A 23,132-nucleotide genomic window follows, 5' to 3' on the forward strand; every position below is an offset into this window, starting at 1 on the left:
CAGTGTTAACAATACAACTGCATCACATAGCCACAGTTTTAAATCTTAAGATCACTAACTGGTCTGAACTGAATAATATAATCCCTGTTTGTTTGTTTGTTTGCAGGATGGTCTGCGTATGATAGTGTCACGAGATCTGGATTGTACAAACACTCTCTACATCCAATTCTCATTCAAATTCATCACAAAAGGTAATACATGACTGACTGGTTTGGTTTGGTTTGGTTAAGTTAAACTGTAATTTTGTGTAACATGAATTAAAATGTTTTTGTTATAGTTAATCTTGTGGTCTTTTCTAGGTGTCCCAGAGCGCTCGCACTCAGTGCTGCTGCAGTACTCGGTGAACGGAGGTATCAGCTGGCTGCTGTTGGATGAGTTTTACTTCCCAGCTTCCACTGACACTCTGTTCCTCCACTTGCCGCTGCCAGCCAGCGCTCAGACCAACGCCACCCGGTTCAGACTTTGGCAGCCTTACAACAGTGGTAAGTGGACAGCAGCACTAACCAAAATCTACTCAAATAACTGATATAATTTTCCTTTTCACCTCTCTTTTATCTGTTTCTTTTTTCAGTGTTCACACTTCTTTTATCTCATTCATTATTACTGTACTTTTTCCATCTTCCTCTTAATTCTCCCTCCTTTCCTCTTCAATCTGTATCTGTGACTTTAATTTATGTCTTCAGGTCTCCTCTTCTTTCCTCCTCTCTTGTAACAGTAATGTGATCACATTTACAATTTCCCAATTACACAGCCATCCTCAAGCCAAATTCCCAGAGTGAATGTGTAATAATCTCCACATTGTTATGTCCTTCAGGTAAGAAGGAGGAGGTGTGGGTGATAGATGATCTCATCATTGATGGCAGCTCCTTACACAACCCACCGGTAGTTGTAGACAGCTTTGAGGAAGGCCCCAACGAGTCAAACTGGCTGTTCTTTCCTGGGGGAAACACAGGCCTATACTGCCCTTACCAGAAGACTGGCCTGTAAGAAAAAAAAGCACTTAACTTTGAATGTTGGCAATGACAATGTCTTGTTTTGCATATTCAGTATTTATATAATCTCTGAGCCCAATGGTGATAAAATTTGCAAAAAGATGTTTTTATCCTTGACTAATCCTTGTGTTTGTGTGTGTGTGTGTGTGTGTGTGTGTTGCAGGGAGGAGGATGAGTCAGCCATGGTGTTTGTCTCCAGTGAGCTTGGAGAACACTCCATTACCACCAGGGACATTGACGTAAATGAGAACACTATCATCCAGTTTGAGGTACACAAACACAGCCTTGATGACTTTTTTTCTAAAGCAATCATAATGCTTAATCATTCAAAACATAAATCAGTGCTCGTCAGCCGCTCCTTCCACTGTTGGTTTGTGGGAAGATGGAATAGTGGCCATGAAAAACGTCCTACTAAGAAATGACTAATCTACTTTTTAGTTTCTCTCTTGACCTATCATTACATTATGCATAGATTTATTATCTCAAATCCTGTAGTTTCTATTTTATTTTCCCATGCAGGGGAAGGGATGGAGGGTGGGAGAAGTGGGGGACGGGAGTGGGTTAGGTGTTCTTGGGCAATGTGAATTGTTTTATGTTGAATGACTGCCTGACTGCCCAACAAAATCAATAAACACTGAACTACAAAAATAAATAAATCAGTGCTTGTCATCTTTGCTGATGTTGTGTATATTTATGTCTATCCAGATTAATGTGGGCTGCACAGCTGAGAGCTCCTCTGCCCACCCGGTGCGTCTTGAGTTCTCACGGGACTTTGGTGCCACTTGGCACCTTCTGGTGCCCCTGTGTGCTGGTGGGCCCCAACCCTCCTCACTATGCTCCACAGAGCTCCACCCTGCCAGCATCTATTTCCCTGGTACAACTCAGGGCTGGAGGAGGGAGGTCATCCACTTTGGCAAGCTGCGTCTCTGCGGGTAAGCACCATCATGATACACCATCTACAGAAAAAATAAAATAAAACATGGGAAACTTTTTCAAATTCAATTGAAATACTTTTAATATGCTTACAATATGCTTCTGTTTATTTCGATCTCTCTCATGTTCCTACAGTTCAGTGAGGTTCCGTTGGTATCAGGGTTTCTTTTCAACTGGTTCTGCTCCTCCGACATGGGCACTAGACAATGTCTACATTGGTCCACAGTGTCAGGACATGTGCAATGGCCATGGAGCCTGTGTGGGTGGCACCCACTGTGTGTGTGACCCCGGCTACTCTGGACCTGACTGCTCTGTGCCTGACACTCCTAACCCTGACTTCCTCAAGGAGGACTTTGAAGGTAAACCGACATCATACAAAAAGTTAACAGGAAGTGTATTGTTTGTTGTACATAATGTGGATGAGGGACAGTAGATGGATTATGCAACTGTATAGTATTTATTGATCAGTCAGAGAGATTAAAAGACTAAAACTGATCATGTGGTCATTACACTGTTACAAATTCTCATTCATCTATAATTCCCTCAAAATGTAGTATATGTTTTTGATTATTTGGCAGAGTAAGGTGAATGTTAAGGACCCCTTCAAGAGTTTAAGTCTCTTTTTATTTTGGATTTTTTTAACATTAAAATAATGCTGTTGTGTGCCTTATTTAATACTTGATTGTTCTTCATTCAATGCTGATGTTTTCATACTGTATGTATTCTTTAAAGCACTTTATAATACATTTTTGATTAGTATACAATAAGTAAAGGACTACATTTTTTTCTCTTTTTTGTTAATATTTGATGGATTTATGATTATGTTTCAGTTTTAATACTACATGTAATTGTTTTGTGTGTATGTTTGTGTGCATACATGTTTACTTCAGGGGGAGCTGTGGATGCTGAGCGTTTCAGACTGCTGAGTGGTGGTAAACCATCCAGGAAATGTGGAATCATGTCCAGCGGGAACCACCTGTTCTTCAGCGATGATGGCCTACGCATGTTGGTCACCAATGACATGGACCTGTCCAATGCCAGGTATAGTTACACCTACACATTGCATTTTCACACAATGCCCCAATATATTATACACAAATAAACCTTTAAATTGATGAGGTACAGTTGTAATAATTCCATGTGCTAATTGCTGTTATCGGCAGGTTTGTTCAGTTCTTCCTACGCCTGGGCTGTGGTAAAGCGGCTCCAGATCCTCGCTCCCAACCTGTTTTGCTTCAGTTTTCTGTGGATGGAGGTCTGACGTGGGGCCTGCTCCAAGAATTTCTCTTCAGCAACAGCAGTAATCAGGCTCGTCTGGTGGCCCTGGAAATCCCACTGCGTGCTCGTACCCCTTCCACTCGTCTCCGCTGGTGGCAGCCCACTGAGAACGGACACTTTTACAGCCCATGGGTCATTGACCAGGTAGTGAGCAAGGAGAGGAACCACCCATTTCCTTCATTAATCCATCCATTCAGCCATCAGTCTTTAAGTAATTTCTGCTCAAGCATGGGAACACCATAGCTGTTATCCATCTAAACTTTCTTTCATTCTTTCATCCTTCCCTTCTGATGAATCCCACATGATTGTACAGCATTTTCCACTTTCTTCTCCTCTGTCCATTAAATATCAGCAAACAATTATCTCTTTCAATTATCTTTGTCTAGGTTGTGGTAGGTGGCAGCGCTAGTGGCTGGGGGCCTCTGGAAGATGATTTCTCTTCAATCGATGGACGCTCATGGCTCCTCCACCCTGGAGGAACCCGGATGCCTGTGTGTGGCTCAGATGGGCCTGCTTTCGCATTCATAGAGAAGTCCAACACTCGCTATGCTGTTACCACTGACATCAGTTTGGGTCCAGATGCCTTCATCCAGTTTGACTTTTCTGCCTCCTGCTCTGTCACCAACTCCTGCTACTGTAAGCAATAAGAAGCATGAATAAGGCATGATTATTGTCTGTATGGAAGAGTGACGTGAGAGAACAGTAGATGTTCAGTTATATTGAAGAATTGTTCATTAGTTCTCAGATCTGTTTCTAAGTAAATCAGACGTCTATGATGAAAGACTTTTAAACTAAGATGTTGACATGAAAGAACTCTTCACATTCTATAGTTAAGACTTTCAGCAGTTTATGCTTGTTTGCAGTTTCATGAATATGTATAACGCTGATAATTGTGTCCTAACCAGTAATTCTCTTTTTTTTTTCTCCGCAGCCGTAGAACTGGAGTACTCTCTGGATCTAGGTCTGACCTGGCAGCCTGTGGTCAGAGACTGTCTGCCAACAAGCCCTGACTGTTCTTCTTACACCTTGCAGCGGCTGCTGGTTTCTGACACGTACAACAAGTGGGGCCGTATTACCCTGCCAATCCCATCATATGCAAGGTCAGCACTGCCCTGGACTTGACTCAGACAAATGGACAAACTTGCATTGCTTATAACCTATCCTGATTCAGTAGTATACTCTAATTATGAAAAGTAGCCGTGGTGTAGCTGCCCCTATGTAAAGTTACACATTCTGATACAAATTAGTAAATACAAAGTCAGGATTTATACTTTAATTCCATACTATGTGATTTATTCTTAACTTATTCTATGCAATGTATCTGTGACTTTAATTTATGTCTTTAGGTCTCCAGCCACAAGGTTCCGTTGGTTCCAGCAGGCTCCCTTTGACAAGCAGCAGACCTGGGCTCTGGATAACCTCTACATTGGAGATGGCTGCCCAGATATGTGTTCTGGACACGGACGCTGCCAACAGAGCTCCTGTGTGTAAGTTGCAGGAGTCTTTTTCATGCATACACTAATGATTTTACTAGAAATGTCTTGAAGTATCCGCTGGAGTGTCAGCTGCTAGGAATGAGTAATAATATGTGAAAGTGAAATAGTTCTTTTTATCAAAATGCCCTGTTTTGTTAAGCTTTGTGTAACTTTGTATGAAATTACTTGAATGTATGTATTTGTATTGTTTATATATTTTGTATTTTATATTTTGTATATTGTTTATTTAAGTCAATGAATTAACTAACTAACTACAGTATAACTTGATGTTCTGTTTGTCTTTGAATCCGATTATTTGTATCTGACCTTTCTCTCCAGGTGTGACCCAGAGTGGGGTGGAGAGTACTGTGACGAGCCTGTGGTTCCACTGCCCTCTCAGCTGAAAGACAGCTTCAGTCGAGCTCCGTCGCTCAGCCACTGGCACATTCTCACTGGTGGGAAACTCAGCAGTGTGTGTGGTGCTGTGGCCTCTGGAGCTGCTCTGCACTTCAGTGGGGTAAGTATTGACTGCCTTTGTCATTTGCTTCGTTATTTCTTTTTTTCCCTCCTTCCCACATTGTTTTTTGCTTTCTTACAATATTTAATATTATGAAACTTGTCACATCCAGCGATGTAATGGAGGGTAAATGCAATTGAATGCATACATATTCTGAAATAGAATATTTACACACATGCTCTTCACTGGTTTACATGGATTAAAATGCTCAACACACTTTCCCTCTCACACTTTCTCTTTTTTAAAATGATCTTGATATCTTCATGAGAGCATGGGTTATGCATTAGCCCAACTTCCACTCATGCTATGTAAAGCCAGCAAAAAAAATTGGCCAAATTGGCACTGATTAAATTTGGGGAAAACAGACACAGAGATGGTTCGACAAGATGTAGACATCCAGCATCATGTGAAAGGTGCTGCTTCAAATATTAATCTGTTGAATAAAAGACCACAAAGTAAGTAGCTGTCAGCCCTTATTTACAGCTTAAGTTTTCCCAGGGCACTTTGGGCAGTGCTGCAAATGGATGCCTATTGACAGGCTGATCTTAATGTAGATGGACACCCTGCCAGAGAAACCTTTTAAGAGCGGTTGTTAAAGTCTGGCATTTATCTGTATCAAGACTACTCTGGTTAAAGCTGAAACTTTCCCCCCATATAGTTATACATAAGTCAGTTTTATTATTCTGTTTATGTTCCAGGAATGCTCTCTGTAGTAAAAAGGAACATAGCACATCATGTTTTAAACTTTAAACTTGTTTCTGGAAGGATGATCCATAGATAAACAGTGAGAGAGACATATAGACAGACATCCATCCATCACAAGTCAGACTAGGCTTTAGCTACATTTCTCCATGTATCCGTGCACAGAGTTGCAGCCGTCAGCTGGTGACAGTGGACCTGAACCTGACCAACGCTGAGTTCATCCAGTTCTACTTCATGTACGGTTGCATGATCCCACCTAGCAACCGTAACCAGGGTGTGCTTCTGGAGTACAGCTTGAATGGAGGAATCAACTGGCATCTACTGACAGAGATCTTCTATGATCTGTACACAAAGCCCGGGTGAGTTCCTAGCATATTAACAACAGCCTGCGGATATGTGTTGTCATGGTGAAGGGTTTTTTCACAACTGAATTGAGCTGACCAACTGGTGCATTGTGGTAAAACTGAATATTAGCAGAGTGAAGCAGGATATCTGTGACTTTCTGTGTGTTTTTGCCTGTGTTCAGGTTCGTGAATGTGCTGCTGCCCCCTGCTGCCCGTCAGGAAGGAGTGCGTGTGCGCTGGTGGCAGCCACAGCATGAGGGGGCAGACCACAGTGATTGGGCTCTGGATAACGTCCTCATCGCAGGCTCAGACCCACGGGCACAGATCTCTGACACATTTGGTGGAGTGGCACTGCCCAACCATGAGCGAGCTCCTGCTGATGAGACCTCAGGAAGGATCGGTCAGTTGGGCGAACAGGAAGAAACACCCATAGGTACAGGAGAATTGGACTAGGGATCTGAATCAATGCTTCTATCAAACAATAATAAAAACAAATAATTTCATTTCATTTTATTGCTAAACACAATCTCTTGGTCTTATTTCTCTTTTTTTCTCTAAGTTTCTCTTTTTTCGTGTTTTTGATCTCAGTGAGCGATCATTGGTTGTTCTCAGAGGACTGCTCAGTGCAGCGTTTCTGCAGCTCTCCCGATGGGGTGATGGTGTGCGGCAGTGCTGATGGGAGAGAGGTCTATGCTGTCACACATGATATTGTTCCTGACAAGGGTTGGGTCATGCAGTTCAAGGTAACTAATAAGTCTAAAATGAAACATGCATCACAACAATTTGTTACTGTTATGTGATGTGTAACAGACTTCACTACAGGACATCACATTGCGTATGAATTTAAATAGAAAGACCTATTCTCTATGATGGTGGAATTTACATTATTAATATGTGTGTGTTTATTTAGATTGCGGTAGGCTGCAGTGTGCCCGAGCGTCATGCAGACAGGCAGGTTCATGTTCAGTATTCAGTGGACTTTGGAGTGACTTGGAAGTACCTGGTGCCCCAGTGCCTCCCTGCTGACCCTCGCTGTGGAGGTCAGGTCTCCCAGCCATCAGTCTTCTTCCCTGCTGAAGGCTGGAAGAGGGCCGTCTATCCCTTGCCTGACAGCCTGGCCGACACGTAAGTCAGCCACATGCTTTCGACTAAACATACAGTAGTCCTTCATATTTAATGCATCTTCATTGCATGCATAACCTAAATTATTGATAGATCGAATGATTGTTGTTATATAAATTATGAAAAGCATTGTCATATAAATCATGAAAATGGTATGCATGTATTTTGACTAACCTCTGTACATCACCAAAAACATTTAGCTTTGTTTTCCTGTCCCTTAGTGCGGTGCGGTTCAGGTTTTACCAGCAGCACTCAGACATTCAGTGGGGTGTGGAGAACTTTTACATTGGGCCGGCGTGTGACAGCCACTGTGGGGGACATGGAGACTGTTTGGATCAGCGCTGTCTCTGTGACCCAGGATTCACTGGACCAAACTGTTATGCCAGCACTGCTCTAAAGGTAGAGTCTGGCTCTCATTCAGTTTTTTTCAAAAATGAAATATGAATATGAAATGAAAAACAGTTTAGAAAAGTATATGATGAGTAGAATTTATCTGTTTGAGATACTCCATGATTCAGGTATGTGTGTCTTTTTTCTGTAGGCATCTCTGAAGGAGCGATTTGACTGGGAAGGGGCAGCAGGCCCTCAGTGGCAGGTGCTGGAGGGCGGTAGGCCCTGTACAGACTGTGGTGTGTTGGTAGAGGGGACGGCCCTGTACTTTGGAGGGGCTGATGCCCGACAAGCTGTCACTGCTGATCTGGACCTCCGTGGAGCCAAGTCAGTACCTAACTTCTTCTAACTATCTTCAAATATTGTACTACTTTAAGTGCATTGACTCATTTTTTGTGCATAGGTTTGTGGAGTACTGGGCCAGGATTGGAAGTGAAGATAACATGACCATGTGCCACCGTCCAACTTGTCGTAAAGAGGGAGTGCTGCTGGATTACTCTACTGATGGAGGTACACTAACAACATGCATGCAGTGCATTGTGTATTTTTCTGTTTCTTCTTTCATTTTCTCAATCTGTCCATATCTGTTCCTCAGGTGTGTCCTGGACACTGCTGCATGAGATGGACTATTTGAAGTATGTGTCAGTGAGGAGAGATTACATTGTCCTCCCAGAAGGAGCTCTGACCAATGCTACTCGTCTACGCTGGTGGCAGCCATTCACTATTTCCTCTGGCCTGGCCACCCCCAGCCTGGAAAGAGCCCAGTGGGCTATTGACAACATTTTGGTGGGGGGTTCAGACATCAATCCATCCACGCTGCTCGACACTTTTGATGATGGTGAGTGTGTTAATGTAATCAGTAGGTGAAAACTTAGATGACAACTACATGATCAGTCAAGAATCACTTTGAAACTTCCTCTTCTTTTTGTTTCTTTGCCGTTCACTAGAGGGTGTTTCTCATGAGGAAAGCTGGAGTTTCTACCCTAACGCTGTGCGTACAGCTGGTTTCTGTGGGAACCCATCGTTCCATCTGTACTGGCCAAACAAGAACCAAGACAGGACACACAACATCCTGGCCACTCGAGAACTCATAGTGCAGCCTGGATATATTTTACAGTTCAAGGTACAATACTGCCAGACGGCCAAATAGCTAAAATAACAGCTGTCATTCGTCTTGTACATGATGGCTTAAGTCCTTTCCATCTCTCTCGCTGCTGCAGATTGTTGTTGGTTGTGAGGCAGACACCTGTGAAGACCATCATTCTGTCCTGCTGCAGTACAGGAAGGATGCAAGGTAAAGAAAACAAAACAATGAGAGACCCCAAAAACATTAAACAACTGAACTCACTTAAACAACTTAAAAAACTAAACATACTTTTTTTTTTTGAAAGGAACGTAATTTCACTGTTATGAAACAACAACACACAATGTACCTTGCTTGTCTGAGCTCATTTTCTTATTTATGGTGTATCATTCCTATTCCAGGGAACAGCCAAATTGTAGTCAGTGCATGAAGATTTTTCCAGCTATGGTGGAAATAGACATTAATTAATAAGCTGTTTTAACACCAACAGCCCCTGGTCATAAACCAGTACCTGACCTGACAATCAGTCAGAACAGGTGGTACCATGAAAGGATCTAAAACATCATTGTTAAATGTCAGGTTTTATCAATCCAGCAGCAATAGTTTGACTCTACATGCGTTATTACCTTTTAAATATAATTTGAAATGTTTATTTTGTTCACAAGGTGCATTTTATATGGACAGTTTTCAGCTCTCACTCTCCCCTGTCAGGTCTGACTCGTGGCAGCTGGTACAGTCTGAGTGCCTCCCCTCTTCAGTCAACAACGTGGGCTGCTCTCCCTTCCAGTTCCATGAGTCCACAATCTACAGTCCAGTCAACAGCTCAACATGGACCAGGGTCACTGTCCAACTGCCTGACCATGTCTCCTCAGGGTAGGAGGCACACATTTTACTTTAGTGGTTAGCAATGGAACATAACATGACTTTACACTGGTGCCTTTTTGTCTACATTTTTACACATATAAGCAGAATCATGTGCAACACTTCTCTCTGTTGCAACAGTGTAAATGGACTAGATTTATTTAGCACCTTTTTAGTCTTCTGACCACTCAAAGCACTTTTACACTACATGCCACATTCACCCATTCACACACACATTCATATGCTGATGGCAGAGGCTGCCACGCAAAGTGCCTGCTCATCAGAAGAAGTTTCTAATCATTCACACACACTCACACAGCCTACCTTTTGTGATTTGTTGTATATGTCCAGGGCTACACAGTTCCGCTGGATTCAAATGGAGGGGACAGGAGAGCGGCAGAGCTGGGGAGTGGACCATGTTTACATTGGGGAGGCTTGCCCAAGGCTCTGCAGTGGCCATGGCTACTGTACAAATGGAGTGGTCTGCATCTGTGATGAGGGACACCATGGTGGGCCATGAACAGCATATTATATTCAAACACAACACAACACACATTCAGTTCTTAAGCATTTATACTGTTCAGCAGACATGTGTCAGGTGGATATACATTATGTTTGTGTTAAATGATGTAGGTGAACAAAGTGAAAAGATAAAAAGGAGAAAAGTGTTTCCATGTAATCGAGACAGTCCATCACAATTGCTGAAAGAAATGAACTGTTTTTCTTTCATTTTACAATCAATGTCAACCCCATCATGAACAATTATATTCCCCCAATTTCATCACCCTCCCTCTGCTTCCTCTTCTCTTTTTCTTTCCTGAACAGGTGATGACTGCTCCCTTTCCAGCAGTGACCTGCCCAGTTCCATCAAGGACAACTTTGAGTCAGGCAGTGTGTCTCAGGAGAGCTGGCAGCTGATCCAGGGTGGTGGAGTGGGCAGCGGCTGTGGACAGCTGTCACCGCATGCCCACGGAGACTCACTCTACTTCAATGGCTGTAAGATGAGGCAGGCTGTTACCAAACCGCTGGACCTCACTAGAGCCAGGTACAGGTATTACCAAAATAAACTTAAACTAATTATGCACACATAAACCTACCTACCTCATTAGCTGCAGTTAAATTTCATCAAATTTAGGAATATTATAGTAAATCTGTAATATCAACTTGGAATTTCTTTCTCTAACTTTCTCCCTTTACCATCCCTTCTCTGTCTCCCTACAGTAAGATCATGTTTGTGCTGCAAATCGGCAGCGTGGCACAGACAGACAGCTGTAACATAGCTCTGGACCAGGCTGACACAGTAGATCGAGCTGTGCTGCTGCAATACAGTGTCAACAATGGAGTCAGCTGGCACGTAATCGCCCAGCACCAGCCCAAAGACTTCATAAAGGCTCAGAGAGTCTCCTACAACATTCCACTGTGAGTGATGCATAGAGACATACAGAGACATGCAGATAGACACTCCATTTAAACTGAATGATATTTTGATAAGGCACCATTTATAAAGGGTTTGTAAGTTTTAACTAAAGGCTTTAATAGTGTTACTAAATTCTTCACCAGTGCTTTATTAATGTAAAGGATAAAGAGTTTCTCATTTTCTAATAAGCCATCCGCTAACATTACTAAATTATCTGCAATTATACATCTTAATAAGTAATTAATAAAGGGTTTTTTGAATAATTTATTAACCATTAATAAAACCATCACTTCCAACTTATAAATCCTTTAAAAAGGCCTTATTAGATAGTGGACAGTTTAAACCAGTGTAAACACCATTTGGCTGGCATGAGGTTACTAATATACTTGTTGACCCTCACAAGCTTACTCTTATCTCACAATGTTCCCATGGTCTCTGCAGAGAGGCGAGGGTTAAAGGGGTGATGCTGCGATGGTGGCAGCCACGCCACGACGGTGCGGGACATGACCAGTGGGCGTTGGACCATGTGGAAGTAGTTCTGTGAGTACCCAATTCCCAGCCAGCCCCCGGCACCCCAGACTGGCCCCCAACAGAGCCCCAATCTGCCCCTGCCTCTACCTCTGCCTCAGCATCACCTATAGAAATGGTCCCATCTATTCCACACAAACACAAGAATACAATTCACACATAGACATGAGCCACATCTACATGTGTACTGCCTACCTATGACCTACAATAAACTTCTCAGCAGTCAGTTGTTTATATTCTCATCACGGTTTCTTAGTGTCAGACAAGCAGAGTAGAAAAATTACTGCAGTGTGCTTTGCTTTGAAGGGTTCTGTTTGTGGATGGCTGTTTTGTGTACAACAGATTAACTCCTGCTGTCAAATCATCATATTTTCAGTGTCTTGTAGAAGCCGTGCATCTCCCAGATAAAAATGAAATGTCTGCAGTTCCATAAAATGTGTTTAAATGTCTTGAGACATATAATACTTAAAGCCTTAAAAGGTCTTAGATTTAGATTTAGATAAAGTCATACATTTCAAATTTATTAAAATGTTATTTGTTTTTGTACTGAAGCACTCATTAGATGTGAAGCAGTCATTCACATATCTGTTCATTAATGTATTCACTTATTTACAGTTAGCCTATCTGCCTCCAGTGGCCCTTAAAAGTTATGACAGAGAGCACTTAACTAAGATCAAACTCCTCTTTACAATACTGGAAACTGTGAGGGTGGCTTCACATCTATGACACTATGTGTTTGTTCTACTGTCACGTCAGTGTTGTCAGACAGACCCACAGTCTGGTGTATTCTTGTTTTAATGTTCCCAAAAATGGTCCAATATTTCCTTTTACTGGGAGTAAAAAGGTTCTTACAAATTCTTAAATTTGATTTGATAGAACTTGCCCTGTACTGGTTCACTGATTATCTCTCTTTCTTTCCATATTTTATTAGCATTTTAGTTTGTCACCGGGATCATTAAACATTTTCTCCATGTGGAAGACAATTCCAGTTCTCAAATAGACCTTAAAAATGACAAAACTGGAGATTCTGCAGGGCACTGAAGATATCATATACATGGCCTATATTCAGCTAGCATATTCTTAATATGACAATGTCATAAAGCATTTTGAATGCATTTTCTGCATGTTGCTGTGGGTATCAGAGCAATATTCCATCTGATGTGGGTGATGATTGTTCATTCAGATGTATACCCAATGCATTTCAAATGCTGCATACAACAGTCATATAAGGCACTTCATGTACAGTTGATACACATACAAAACTGCACACATACACACTTATGCCTAACCTGAGCTGTCCCCTGGTCTATGTGGCCGTGACCTGTCCCACTCCCTCCCTTGCACTCGCACGGTTTTCAACAGTGTCTGCTGAAAAGAGTGATCGTAATCCTCACACTTTGCTCTGTTTATTTCTCTCTGTTCACCACTCCTCCACTCCTTCACACATTCTTCCTCTCACTCCTTCTCCTGCTCAATCTTTTCTTTTGCTCCACACGCCTTTCCTCCCTGCTGCTTAATGTCACTGACGTGTTTGATCATGTGCTCACTCCTCTGCTTGTGCTGCATCTTATCCTACCTTACTTCATCCTCCTCACCCTTCTTTTTCCTTACTTTCTTCCTTTCTTTCCATCTTTCCTTCCTCCAAACTCCCTCTTTGCCTCTTTCTCTTTTTCTTCTCCCATTCTGGCATTATACAACGGATGGATTACTGCTGTATATCTTGCTCTGTCTTCACCTCTACCTGTGGTTTTCTCTCACTGTCCCTTCATCTGTGTTACATTTCTCTGCTGTCTCTCACTTAATCTCCACCAACCCAACTTCTCTTCTGCTCCCAATTCTTCTCTCATCATCTTTCTTCTTCATTCTCTCTGTCTTCCCACTCACTCTCACTTCTTCTTTGAACCTCTGACTATTTTTCTGCCTCTCCTCTCTCTTCCCTTCTCCCCACTTTGGGCCCCTGCCTCCCCAGGCCGGGGCTCTTACCCCCCCAGACCTTTCTGCGAGACAGCAGCCCTCTCCTCCTGCCTCCCCCCTCTCGCGCTCTAACCTCTGCTCTCTTCTGTATTCTGCTCCCTCTGGCATGGCTGTAGTGTCAGGTAAGTTCTCCGCCTCTTCCTGAATGCAGCCCCCTCCCTCACCCCCCTCCAGACCCTTCTTCTCCTTATTACACTGCGCACACCCTCCCTCAGTTTCACTCAACACCCAGCACTCCTCATCATCATTACGGTCATCTCCATGCTCTTGCTTTAACTTGAGCCCCAGGAAGGTCAAAAAGCAGGCCAGCAGCTCACAGTGTCCAGGTGGAGGCTCGCTGACAAAATGATCTAACACACAGATCTGCAGAAACAGCTCTCAGCACAGAAAGATTAACAATATTCATTATAACACAGTGGATGGAGGGATAAGCAGAGCAGTGAAATATTAAGGTGGTGGCAAAATTTGTATCTCACAATTTTGAAGCGTGTTCCCTAAAACCCAACATCACCACATGAGAGAGAAATCATGTTAAAAGGGACCTATTATGCTCATTTCCAGCTCTATATATTTATTCTGGGACTCCACTCGTGTAGTTTTGCATGATTCTCAGTTCAAAGAACTCCTTATTTATCGTATACTGGTCCTTTATGCAGCTCCTCAGTTCAGCCTCTGTCTCTTAACAGGCAGTCTTAGCTCCTGTCTCTTAAAGGACCCCCTCCTGATGAGCCCACTCTGTTCCGATTGGACAGCTCTCTGGAGGCCTGCTGAAGGGCAGCCGTATCAGAGTCGTGTTAAGTTATTGTTGATGCAAAACCCAACATTTCCTGCTTTACTGCTTCATATTAGAAGCTTTTAAATGACTAAATAAATGGAGACTTTTATTGTGAAGAATTTACAGGAAATTAAACATGTTCCTTACCAAATTAGCAGAGCTTCGGCACTAAAAAATTACTCAACACAACATCATATTGAGATATTTGAAGCTCTTTGTTCACCAGATCACTTAGGAATAATTCAGGAGGGAATAGTACAAGCAGAAACAGTCACAGTGATGATCGCGTTTGATGAAGATGCAGATGACCAGCACATCTCTAACAGGTAAACAACTTATTTTACTTTGCCTGCTGTGTAATGGAAAAAGACTCACAGCATGCCAGCTCGCTGTGACAAAGTCCAAAACAATGGAAAAACACCATAATGTTAGCCGAGCAGTGAATGTTCAGAGCAGTCTGAAGCCGGTGCGTTTTGCTCACAGGGATTACTTCTACATACTTCAATATGAACATCAGACATTGTAGCATTATATATATGACTGGAAATAAGGAAAAGCATAATAGGTCCCCTTTAAGTGGCCTTGATTTTGAATGTGCAGTTTACATACTCCTTGAGACATTTTTGGTGTAACAATTTACACAAATGTCAGTGGTATTGTGTTTGTGTGTATATGTGTGATGTAATCCATCACTAAACCTTTATGTTTGTTTTGTTCTTGCTACCTCCTCTAATAGAATGCATTCTACTGTTTTTGACCTGGCTGCTAATTTACAAGCTGACACACACAATTCAAGGGTCCTACTTAAAAAAAAAGAGCACTGTTTGTAGGTCCAGCATTTATTTCACTCAAGCCCAAGCACTGAAAGACTTTTTTTCATTCATACATTAACATCAGCTTTAATGCGGAGCATCTTGCACCATTAAATCCAAATGAAAAAACGTGTGACTGGAGAGTTTCATCTAACTATCCTCCTCCATCCAGTTCCTTGCATGGCTTTATGGATCGACTGTTGCGACAGATCTCCATCCCTTTTTTCACTCATGGCTGTCTGTCTGTCTTTGGACAACAACATGACCCTGAGCCAGGAGCTCCCTTCTCACTGCCCTCTGGTTTTTGACCAAAAATCAGAAACCCATAAGCGTGCACGCACAAACACTCCATAACTTAAATACATCCAGTTTACTAGTTATGCCTCACATTCGCCTTCACACTTCTACCTTCACTGCATCAACCATCATACACACACACACACACACACACACAACACACATCATCCCCAACCCTCCCCCACCCCTCCTGATCCCCAACCCCCCACCCGCTTCGCAGAGGCCCCTGCCTGCCCTGGCTGCACTCCTGGCTCACTGGCACCGCCCTGCTGGATGGAAGAGGCAATGAACAGGCTAAACAAGAGCGATCTTTCGCAGCTTTTCTTTGTGTCTCTTAGTTTCAAAACCACCCCTTCTCTGCTCACTACCATGCACTTTTATGACTTTGTTTTAGTTATTTTTCTTTTCTCCCAGTGATGGCTGTTAACTCTGACCTCAAACACTCAGTGTCAGAGTTTCCCTCTAGTATGTTGTAGTATGTTCGTAGACTCTGTGTCCCATGTCTTGTGTCCTGTGACATTTGGTTTGCCATTGGATACATGTAGCTAGTTCTACCGCCATGTTCACTGTCTAGCTGCCTCTCATCTGTGCAGAACATAAACAAGAGTTTTGTAGAGTAGTGCCACCCATTTTCCGAGCCATGAGACCCATAGAGCTGTTGAGTGTTTGAGGTTATGGCTGAAACATGGTTAAAAATTCCAGCATGAACCAGGATGTGAGAGAGTATAGAAGCTGCATTTGACCATTTGTGTGTTTGCGTGCATGGATGAGAGTGTGTGCATGGGAATGTGTGGATTTTTAGTGCCTTTTTCTCAATCATTAATGTTCACACTCCTCTTTTCCCTCCCTCTTTCACTGTCTTTGTATCCCTGCAGCACCCGTAAACAAAACTACATGATGAACTTTGCCAGACAGACCGGCGTGCGCCACTACTACAGCCGCAAGCGGCGGGCACTGCGACAGCATGCCTGAACACACCAAGAAGGGATTCGCCCTTTGACCTGCCAATCACACATCGACCCGCCACACACATCCTTTTTCTCCTGATGACATATCGCCCTGTCGAGTCCCATACACCAGTGGATTCCAGTCAGCCTTAGACTACCCTTACCCCTCTCCCACTACCCTCTGCCAGAAACACGGGCCATCCAATCAGTTTACGCTCCAGCCAAACAAGGCCTTCCCAACCACATGAGTCGGCGGGAATGAAAGGAAAGAAAGGAGTGAAGCAGCCATTTTGTTTACTTTTTTCCATGGACAGTCGGGGTTTCTAGTTGTTTTCTAAATGTTGCTGTGGTTCCTCTGATTCCTGTTCCCACCTGCGACATCCCTCCATCTGGCTTACCTCCCCGTCACTCCACCTTCCTCTCCTCACCCTCCTTTTCCTACCACACTGTGAAATTGAGAGATAATATATCACTGCTGAACTGACCAGCCGATTGGAGTTTCCTCCCAGTACCACTGAGCCGCCGGGGGGAGGACCGCTCCACTGCCGCCAACCAGTACGCCAGGAGAGAAAGACCACGACGATGATACTGACCATTAAGAGGAAAAACAGTGACAAAGAAACTAAAAAAAAAAAAGAAAAAGGAAAAAAAAGAAAACTGTGTTCTTGCTGTTCTGTGTGTCTGTGGGTTCTTTTTGTGATGAGTTGACTGTGGTGTTCTGTTCATTTGTTTGTTCGTTTTCTACTAATTCATATGCTTTTAAGGAGGGAGGGGAGGGGGGTGCTGGGTTCTGTTTCCTTTTCTTCGTTTATCTGGAACGGATGTGGGCAGGGCGGAAAAAGCCCAGCCTCTACAGTAAAAAGGAACAAAAGAACGATTTGCACGATGGGGAAAGGAGAAAATAAGAAAAAATTAAAGACTGAACAATGATTTTTGTTTTTTTTATCATTTTTTATATATGTTGGTTCCCGAAAATACAGATATTTATGGTAAATGGTTCTTCACGTAACCTATTTAAGATGCACTGTGCGTGAAATGTATGTTATTTTCTAGTGTTAAGTTATTAGGCAGTCGAGTCAGGCTCTCAGACTGCATCATCTCCCCTCTTCCTTCTCTTCCCTCTTCTCTTGTGCTGTTTCCCCATCCCCACCCCCCCCACCCCTCTCTCTGCTGATTTCTGATACCTGGAGGTGAGGCTCTATTAGTGTTGTTTTTTGAAGTCTGTGTAATATGGACCCTCTGCCCTCAGTGTAACTCCAGTATAGCAATCTCCTGTATATATATGTATATCCACTATGGGGAGACCCAGCAGCCTTATAAAAGGGAAATAAAGAACTGTCCAAACCTCATACTGTACACATTGCTTGAGCTGCTCTTTTTCACACTTAGGATAAGAAGGATAAGACTGGCATTATTCTAAAATCCCATGACAAGGTCAAGACCATATAAGTCCTGCTCTCAATAATTTTCAACTTAATCACCCTGTCTGTGACCTTTAGCCCCAAGCCCAATTGTTCCTGCTGAAGACATACATCTTTAAAAATGAGTCACAAATATATCATTTTAATTTTTAAAAAGGTTTTCTAAGTTTTTAGCAAATGTTACTGAAACAGTAATAAATTGTATATTTGCTGGGAACTATTTTCAGCTGCAGATACAATGTTGCTCAATACACCTCCGGTGTACTAGTCAGTATTCATGGCAGCTGTATTTAATGTGGAATTGACTTAAAATAAACTACAGTGCCTGTGTTAATGTCATGAAGGAAGATTAACCCGGTGCAATAGTGTGGCTCATTGCAACAACAGAGGTTCTGTGGCATTGAGAAATAAACATCTGGCTACACATGAAACACTTGTAAATAGGATAATTCTAGCAGTGTGATTTCTGCAGCAATCAAACAATTGCTTTGTTCTTCTCGCTCTTTATTATTTTTATTCTGACCTTGTTTCTTTGGCACTTAACTAGTCCCACACTGTTACAGCTCGAAACACGGTTCCAATTCTAATATGTTGAAAATGTTTCAGTGATGTAGGCTAATTATTTTATTATTATTAGCATATTCCAGTAATTCCACATATAATTTCTTAAAATATGAAAATGTATAATGACATTCAATAGGATGATCCAACTGAGTTGGAAACTTTGTAACTTTGAAACTCAACTGCTCTGACATAAACTTTAAAACGTTCAGCAAACTTTCGATATTCAAAGTTGTGTTCTGTGTTGTGATACCTTTTGTACTTTTGGAGCAATTTAAGTCTGAAGTGAGGGCTTTTACAGAACTTTTCAGATCTTATCAGTGTGCATGTCATCAGGCACAGAAAAAGAAAACACCTCGCTCCCACAGTTTTAACTCCACAATCACACCTCAAATTGTTGCCACAAGCCTCTTTTCTCTCAAAATGTAAATATATTTCCTAAAGGAGTTATAGCTTTTGAGATCTAAATCATAATTGGTAGGGAGAGGGCTGTCCAGTTTAAACTTACAGATTCTCTCTTCAAACACTGTGTACAGATACTATATATCCTCCTTCTCAGCTAATCCTGCTGCCACTAATGATGTACAAATCTCTGGGCTACAAGCTTTATTTTTCAGCAAATCAGTTTCTCCTCAACAAAATGAGACTTTTTTTTAACATGTCAAGGCTAGTCTGCCAGCTCGGTGGTTTAAGCACAGTTCTCATGGTCGGCTTCCCTATGAGATTACAAGGTTGAGGGTTTGATGCTCCTTGTAAAAGAAGAAAATGCAGACAAAGAGACACACAGCTGGTTCCAAGTAAAGTACATGTAAAGTCAAACCTTAAGTTGCTTCAGGTTTTATTCACAATTCAAAATTGCTTCAGTCTCACAAACACACACACACACACAAAAAACAATACAAAGAAAGACTCTACACTACATTCTGGCATGTACAAACACACACACAAACCCCACTCCTTGTCACCTTGTCTCCTCTATTCAAATTAATTTGTTAGGAAACAGTGTTAGTGTATTTGAATATACTTCCCAGCATGCATTGCAGTGATGTGAAAATTGTCCAGAAATCCTTTAGACTGGACAATTGACACCATAGGTGCCATGGTGGGTCTTTTTAAATGTGTGTCAGAGGAGGAAATGCTTTCTCTCTGATCAACATTAAAACAATTCAAACAATGATGGAGAGATAGATATATCTAGATAGATAGATATACACGTTACTCGCTGCAGACAGTTACACGTGTTGGTAACAGAGGCCATTTCAAAGAGCAGTGCTCCTAGAGTATCTGACCTCTAGCAATACAGTGATACCGCATATCAAACAAAAGTAACAAATATGTGGCCCAGTTTCATGAGTTGAATAAAAGATATTGTTATTGTGCGACTGCTGCAAGCAACTGTGGGTTCCTGTGGGTTCCAATTTATGGATATGGGCCACACCCATTCGTGTCTTCAAAATGTTTCTGTCATTTTACATTTTTGGGTAAAAGAAGTTTGTGCTTCTTATTTTGCATATTTCATCCTATCTTCACCAAACTCGGTGCATACCATATTTGGATGACCCTGAACAAAACTTATCAGTTTGTTTTTCAATATTTTTTACTGTTTGCCTGTAATTGGTCACCAAATCTTTGTTGGTGTGGTCCAATACACATTGAATATGTCTCCTAAATGCATCATTCAGTTGGAACTAAATTTGGCAATGCAGAACAGACAGGTATGCTGAACAAGTCTGTAGCATTTGATACAATTTCACCTGTAGGTGGGGCTACAAAATTTAACAAAATTGCTGCTGGAGCAGCAGCTAGCAGTCTAAACAGCTAGCATCAATAATGCATTCTCTTAAGGGAATGGACATTCTAGTTAGTGTAGGTCTTCTCATGAGATTTAGTCACAATAAGAGAAATATGCAATATTACCAGGCTAAACTGGTGTTTGCATGTGTATTGGTGAGAGATCATACAATATTATTTCTTAAAATGTTTTATTTCATGGACATTCAAATATTCTAAAAACAGATTTTTGTTAAGACACTGTAAAATCAACAGCAGTTAAAATCTCTGCCATCACCCTGGTGCACACCTCAGTGTCCTCAGACTGGGTATTCACCACATAATTCTGCAGACCTTCAGCATTACTCTGTGCTGAGGCTGCAGAGATGCCACTTCTTGTTGACTCACATGAGCATCTTCCCTCCTGACATGGACCGCTAATGGTCCTCATAATATTGTGCATCAGGTGTCTTTAGTCACAAGCTGGCTATCACAGCTACAGTCACAAGTGCTACAGTGATGGAGAGTTTGGCTGTGACATTCAGGCAGGAGTTACAGTACGGCCAATCACAGCAGGCGTAGCTCATGGTGTAGATGATTCCTTTGAGGCGGAGGCGGTGCACTTGGCTGCAGTCCTTCTCTGCCATGCAGCCACGGGCCGACAGGGCACTATAGTTACCGTAACGACCATCTGCCTTGAAACACAGCTCATCAGGAGGGCACTCTGTCACGATGAGCTCGAATGATATCTCTTTCTCCAGGACAGGGCTGTAGTAGCAGCGCAGGTTGTCACAGAGCAGCGACGGGAGAAGGTGGAACCACAACACAGTAATATGCAGGAGCTGCAACATGTTCGGCCTGCAAGGATAAGAGAGGCCTGGTGATTTACTGGTTTGACTTAATATTGTGGATATAAAAGTCACAGGAGAGTACTACAGCAAGTTAATAGTACACACTTCCATAAAGTTTAGGAACTTGTCAGAGTTACAAAAACAACAGTCAGAATCAAGGTAGCAGAGGCTGATATACCGTAACTTCAGGTTCCAAAAGCACTAGATCTTACTCTTTACATAATACAACCTAATAGCATCTTTCATTAGACCCTTCCTTGTAAATTCCTATATTACACTCCACTAGTTTGGACTAACTCAATCCTCTTCGTCATATGTGGGACATAAGGCCACAACAAGCTCCCGCCATCATTCCTGATCCTTGAACAACATGTTGAGCCTCCTGCCCCCACCTAGTTAGGTTCATCTTGGCACTTTCATGTCAGGCTTGACAAAGCTTCTCCAGAGTTCCTGCAGCTCCTGTTTTAATAGGCTGTGTAGTAATCAACATGACTAGGATATTGACTTTGACACATAAAAATCTGTTGAGTGCCCCTTTAAGTCATCTTTTATCACTTCTCATCCCTCTGTTTAATGTTTTTTGTCTTCAGGAACATTCATTAGTGAAACCATAGAAATTCAGCAAGTTAAGGGACATTCCTTATCCTTGCAACACACAGGTGTTAATGGTTTCTACTGATCACTCTTTCTACTGTCACGTTCAAAATGCTAAAGGTTGTTGAGGTGGAAAGTGATGCCACAAACAGAATTCCAGCCTGCAACTTTACAAACAATATGTAAAGACTCACGTGAACATTCTACAAATTTTTAACTCCAGTCAAAACTTTTCAGCGCTTCTCCTGACGAACTCTAATCTTACTGCTTACTCCAGATCTTCCTGCAGAGGCCACACCTTCCAACACACCTGTTTGTGAAATCTACACAGACCAACTACACCAAGTGGGAGGTTAAATATGGTGCTTTTATTTGTTGCATTCATTGATAACCACATAAATAATAATCATCAGAATGTAGTCACTGAAAATATACCAGGAGGAGGGCTGACAAGTCCACCTTTTTCTCTCTGGAGCAAAACTTTATCATAAACAGCACAGACTGTGATTTAGTTTCTTATAAATTCTTGCAAAAATACCAATCACAGTGTAAACATGATGAAATCAGACTCTGGTAAGTGCCTATGGCTAACAGGCCTCTCCACAGTCTTCAATACTATAAATACAACTATGATGCAGAGGTAGATAATAGGGAGGTGCTTGGTGATGTGTAATTTGCACATGAATCCCAAAGCTCCTCCCTAAGAACATGAGTGATGTTGATGTAATCTGTTTTGTTTGTGATCATCCCCAGTAGCTTCTTCAGGCTGACATCAGACTTCGGCGGTCCATTACATTTGTCTTTGCAGCAGCAGGTGTGGCTGACATTGTACTTGACTCCCCGATAAGAGGTGATTTCATGGGAACCACAGAGCTCACTGTCCACACAGCCCTGAGCAGACAGGATGTGCATGGAGCCGAAGTGGCCCCTGGAGCTGGAACAGTGCTGATGGGGCAGACACTGGCTGGTGATTTTGGGGCAGGACTTGCTTTTGTGCTGCAGAGGACAGTAGAAACACAGCAGGCCATCCAGGGTGAAAGCTGGGAGGACCAGAGCTGTGGCCAACAAGACGGAGGTCAGGAAGTAGTGTGGACCCAGCAGATGAATGTCCGGACTAATGTAAATCCACAGACAGAGTTAAATAAGAAACATGCTTTTATATAATTATACACATTCAGTCAGTCAGTTAGGGCTGTTATAGTTTTCAATAGTCTGTGTAGATGTGTTGTTCACCTCTGGTTTCTTTGTAATCCCATCCTCTTGACTGTAAAACCCCCCTGAACATGTGAAGTTTCAACCTCCAAAACCAGCAAAGCCACTGATTACCAAACAGAAACAGGTGTGTCTTTGAGCTTGAGTCACAAGCAGTTTGTAGAAACACACACACACATAAAACAAACTGCTTTTCAAATTGAATTTTAGCTTCAGTTTATTGCATCAAAAATAACATTTACCCGATCTTCAAAAGGCTTTGTGTAGTCTTGCAA

General features: G+C 42.3%; 3 protein-coding genes across 7 annotated transcripts in view; 1 reads left to right on the forward strand and 2 right to left on the reverse strand.

Moving 5' to 3' along the window:
- The window catches only part of reln (reelin), a 107,264-nt gene extending 89,467 nt beyond the window's left edge, over positions 1-17,797 (forward strand). The window contains exons 37-65 of the mRNA XM_044357227.1: positions 107-191; positions 300-482; positions 815-983; positions 1,156-1,261; positions 1,698-1,924; positions 2,061-2,284; positions 2,816-2,966; positions 3,089-3,347; positions 3,590-3,839; positions 4,135-4,303; positions 4,550-4,690; positions 5,018-5,195; positions 6,063-6,256; positions 6,424-6,674; positions 6,830-6,984; positions 7,152-7,366; positions 7,585-7,762; positions 7,905-8,080; positions 8,157-8,263; positions 8,349-8,591; positions 8,701-8,876; positions 8,974-9,047; positions 9,549-9,710; positions 10,050-10,207; positions 10,524-10,743; positions 10,920-11,117; positions 11,557-11,655; positions 13,734-13,739; positions 16,377-17,797. Coding sequence (XP_044213162.1) covers positions 107-191; positions 300-482; positions 815-983; positions 1,156-1,261; positions 1,698-1,924; positions 2,061-2,284; positions 2,816-2,966; positions 3,089-3,347; positions 3,590-3,839; positions 4,135-4,303; positions 4,550-4,690; positions 5,018-5,195; positions 6,063-6,256; positions 6,424-6,674; positions 6,830-6,984; positions 7,152-7,366; positions 7,585-7,762; positions 7,905-8,080; positions 8,157-8,263; positions 8,349-8,591; positions 8,701-8,876; positions 8,974-9,047; positions 9,549-9,710; positions 10,050-10,207; positions 10,524-10,743; positions 10,920-11,117; positions 11,557-11,655; positions 13,734-13,739; positions 16,377-16,473 — 4,851 coding nt within the window. The 3' untranslated portion in view covers positions 16,474-17,797. The remainder of the gene's footprint in view (positions 1-106; positions 192-299; positions 483-814; positions 984-1,155; positions 1,262-1,697; positions 1,925-2,060; positions 2,285-2,815; positions 2,967-3,088; positions 3,348-3,589; positions 3,840-4,134; positions 4,304-4,549; positions 4,691-5,017; positions 5,196-6,062; positions 6,257-6,423; positions 6,675-6,829; positions 6,985-7,151; positions 7,367-7,584; positions 7,763-7,904; positions 8,081-8,156; positions 8,264-8,348; positions 8,592-8,700; positions 8,877-8,973; positions 9,048-9,548; positions 9,711-10,049; positions 10,208-10,523; positions 10,744-10,919; positions 11,118-11,556; positions 11,656-13,733; positions 13,740-16,376) is intronic.
- A 2,598-nt stretch (positions 17,798-20,395) lies between these two features.
- bncr (bouncer) lies at positions 20,396-21,936 on the reverse strand. Of its 5 annotated transcripts, XM_044357711.1 has the most exons (3): positions 21,840-21,856; positions 21,444-21,523; positions 20,396-21,058 (listed from the first exon to the last, which is right to left on the reverse strand). In XM_044357711.1, the coding sequence occupies exons 2-3, from the start codon at positions 21,455-21,457 to the stop codon at positions 20,677-20,679; spliced, it is 396 nt and encodes a 131-aa protein (XP_044213646.1). In that variant the 5' UTR covers positions 21,458-21,523; positions 21,840-21,856; the 3' UTR covers positions 20,396-20,676. The 5 variants fall into 5 exon arrangements, with proteins under 5 accessions (XP_044213646.1, XP_044213649.1, XP_044213647.1 ...); XM_044357714.1 differs by lacking the exon at positions 21,444-21,523 and having other exon boundaries at positions 21,840-21,936; XM_044357712.1 differs by lacking the exon at positions 21,840-21,856 and having other exon boundaries at positions 21,444-21,833.
- Positions 21,937-21,991: 55 nt separating this feature from the next.
- On the reverse strand, positions 21,992-23,118 carry LOC122986434 (protein Bouncer-like). The gene is made up of 3 exons (XM_044357709.1): positions 23,100-23,118; positions 22,879-22,963; positions 21,992-22,759 (listed from the first exon to the last, which is right to left on the reverse strand). The coding sequence occupies exons 2-3, from the start codon at positions 22,899-22,901 to the stop codon at positions 22,273-22,275; spliced, it is 510 nt and encodes a 169-aa protein (XP_044213644.1). The 5' UTR covers positions 22,902-22,963; positions 23,100-23,118; the 3' UTR covers positions 21,992-22,272.
- Positions 23,119-23,132: the final 14 nt, after the last annotated feature.

Source organism: Thunnus albacares, chromosome 7, assembly GCF_914725855.1.
Source record: "Thunnus albacares chromosome 7, fThuAlb1.1, whole genome shotgun sequence".
NCBI classification, from domain to species: Eukaryota; Metazoa; Chordata; class Actinopteri; order Scombriformes; family Scombridae; genus Thunnus; species Thunnus albacares.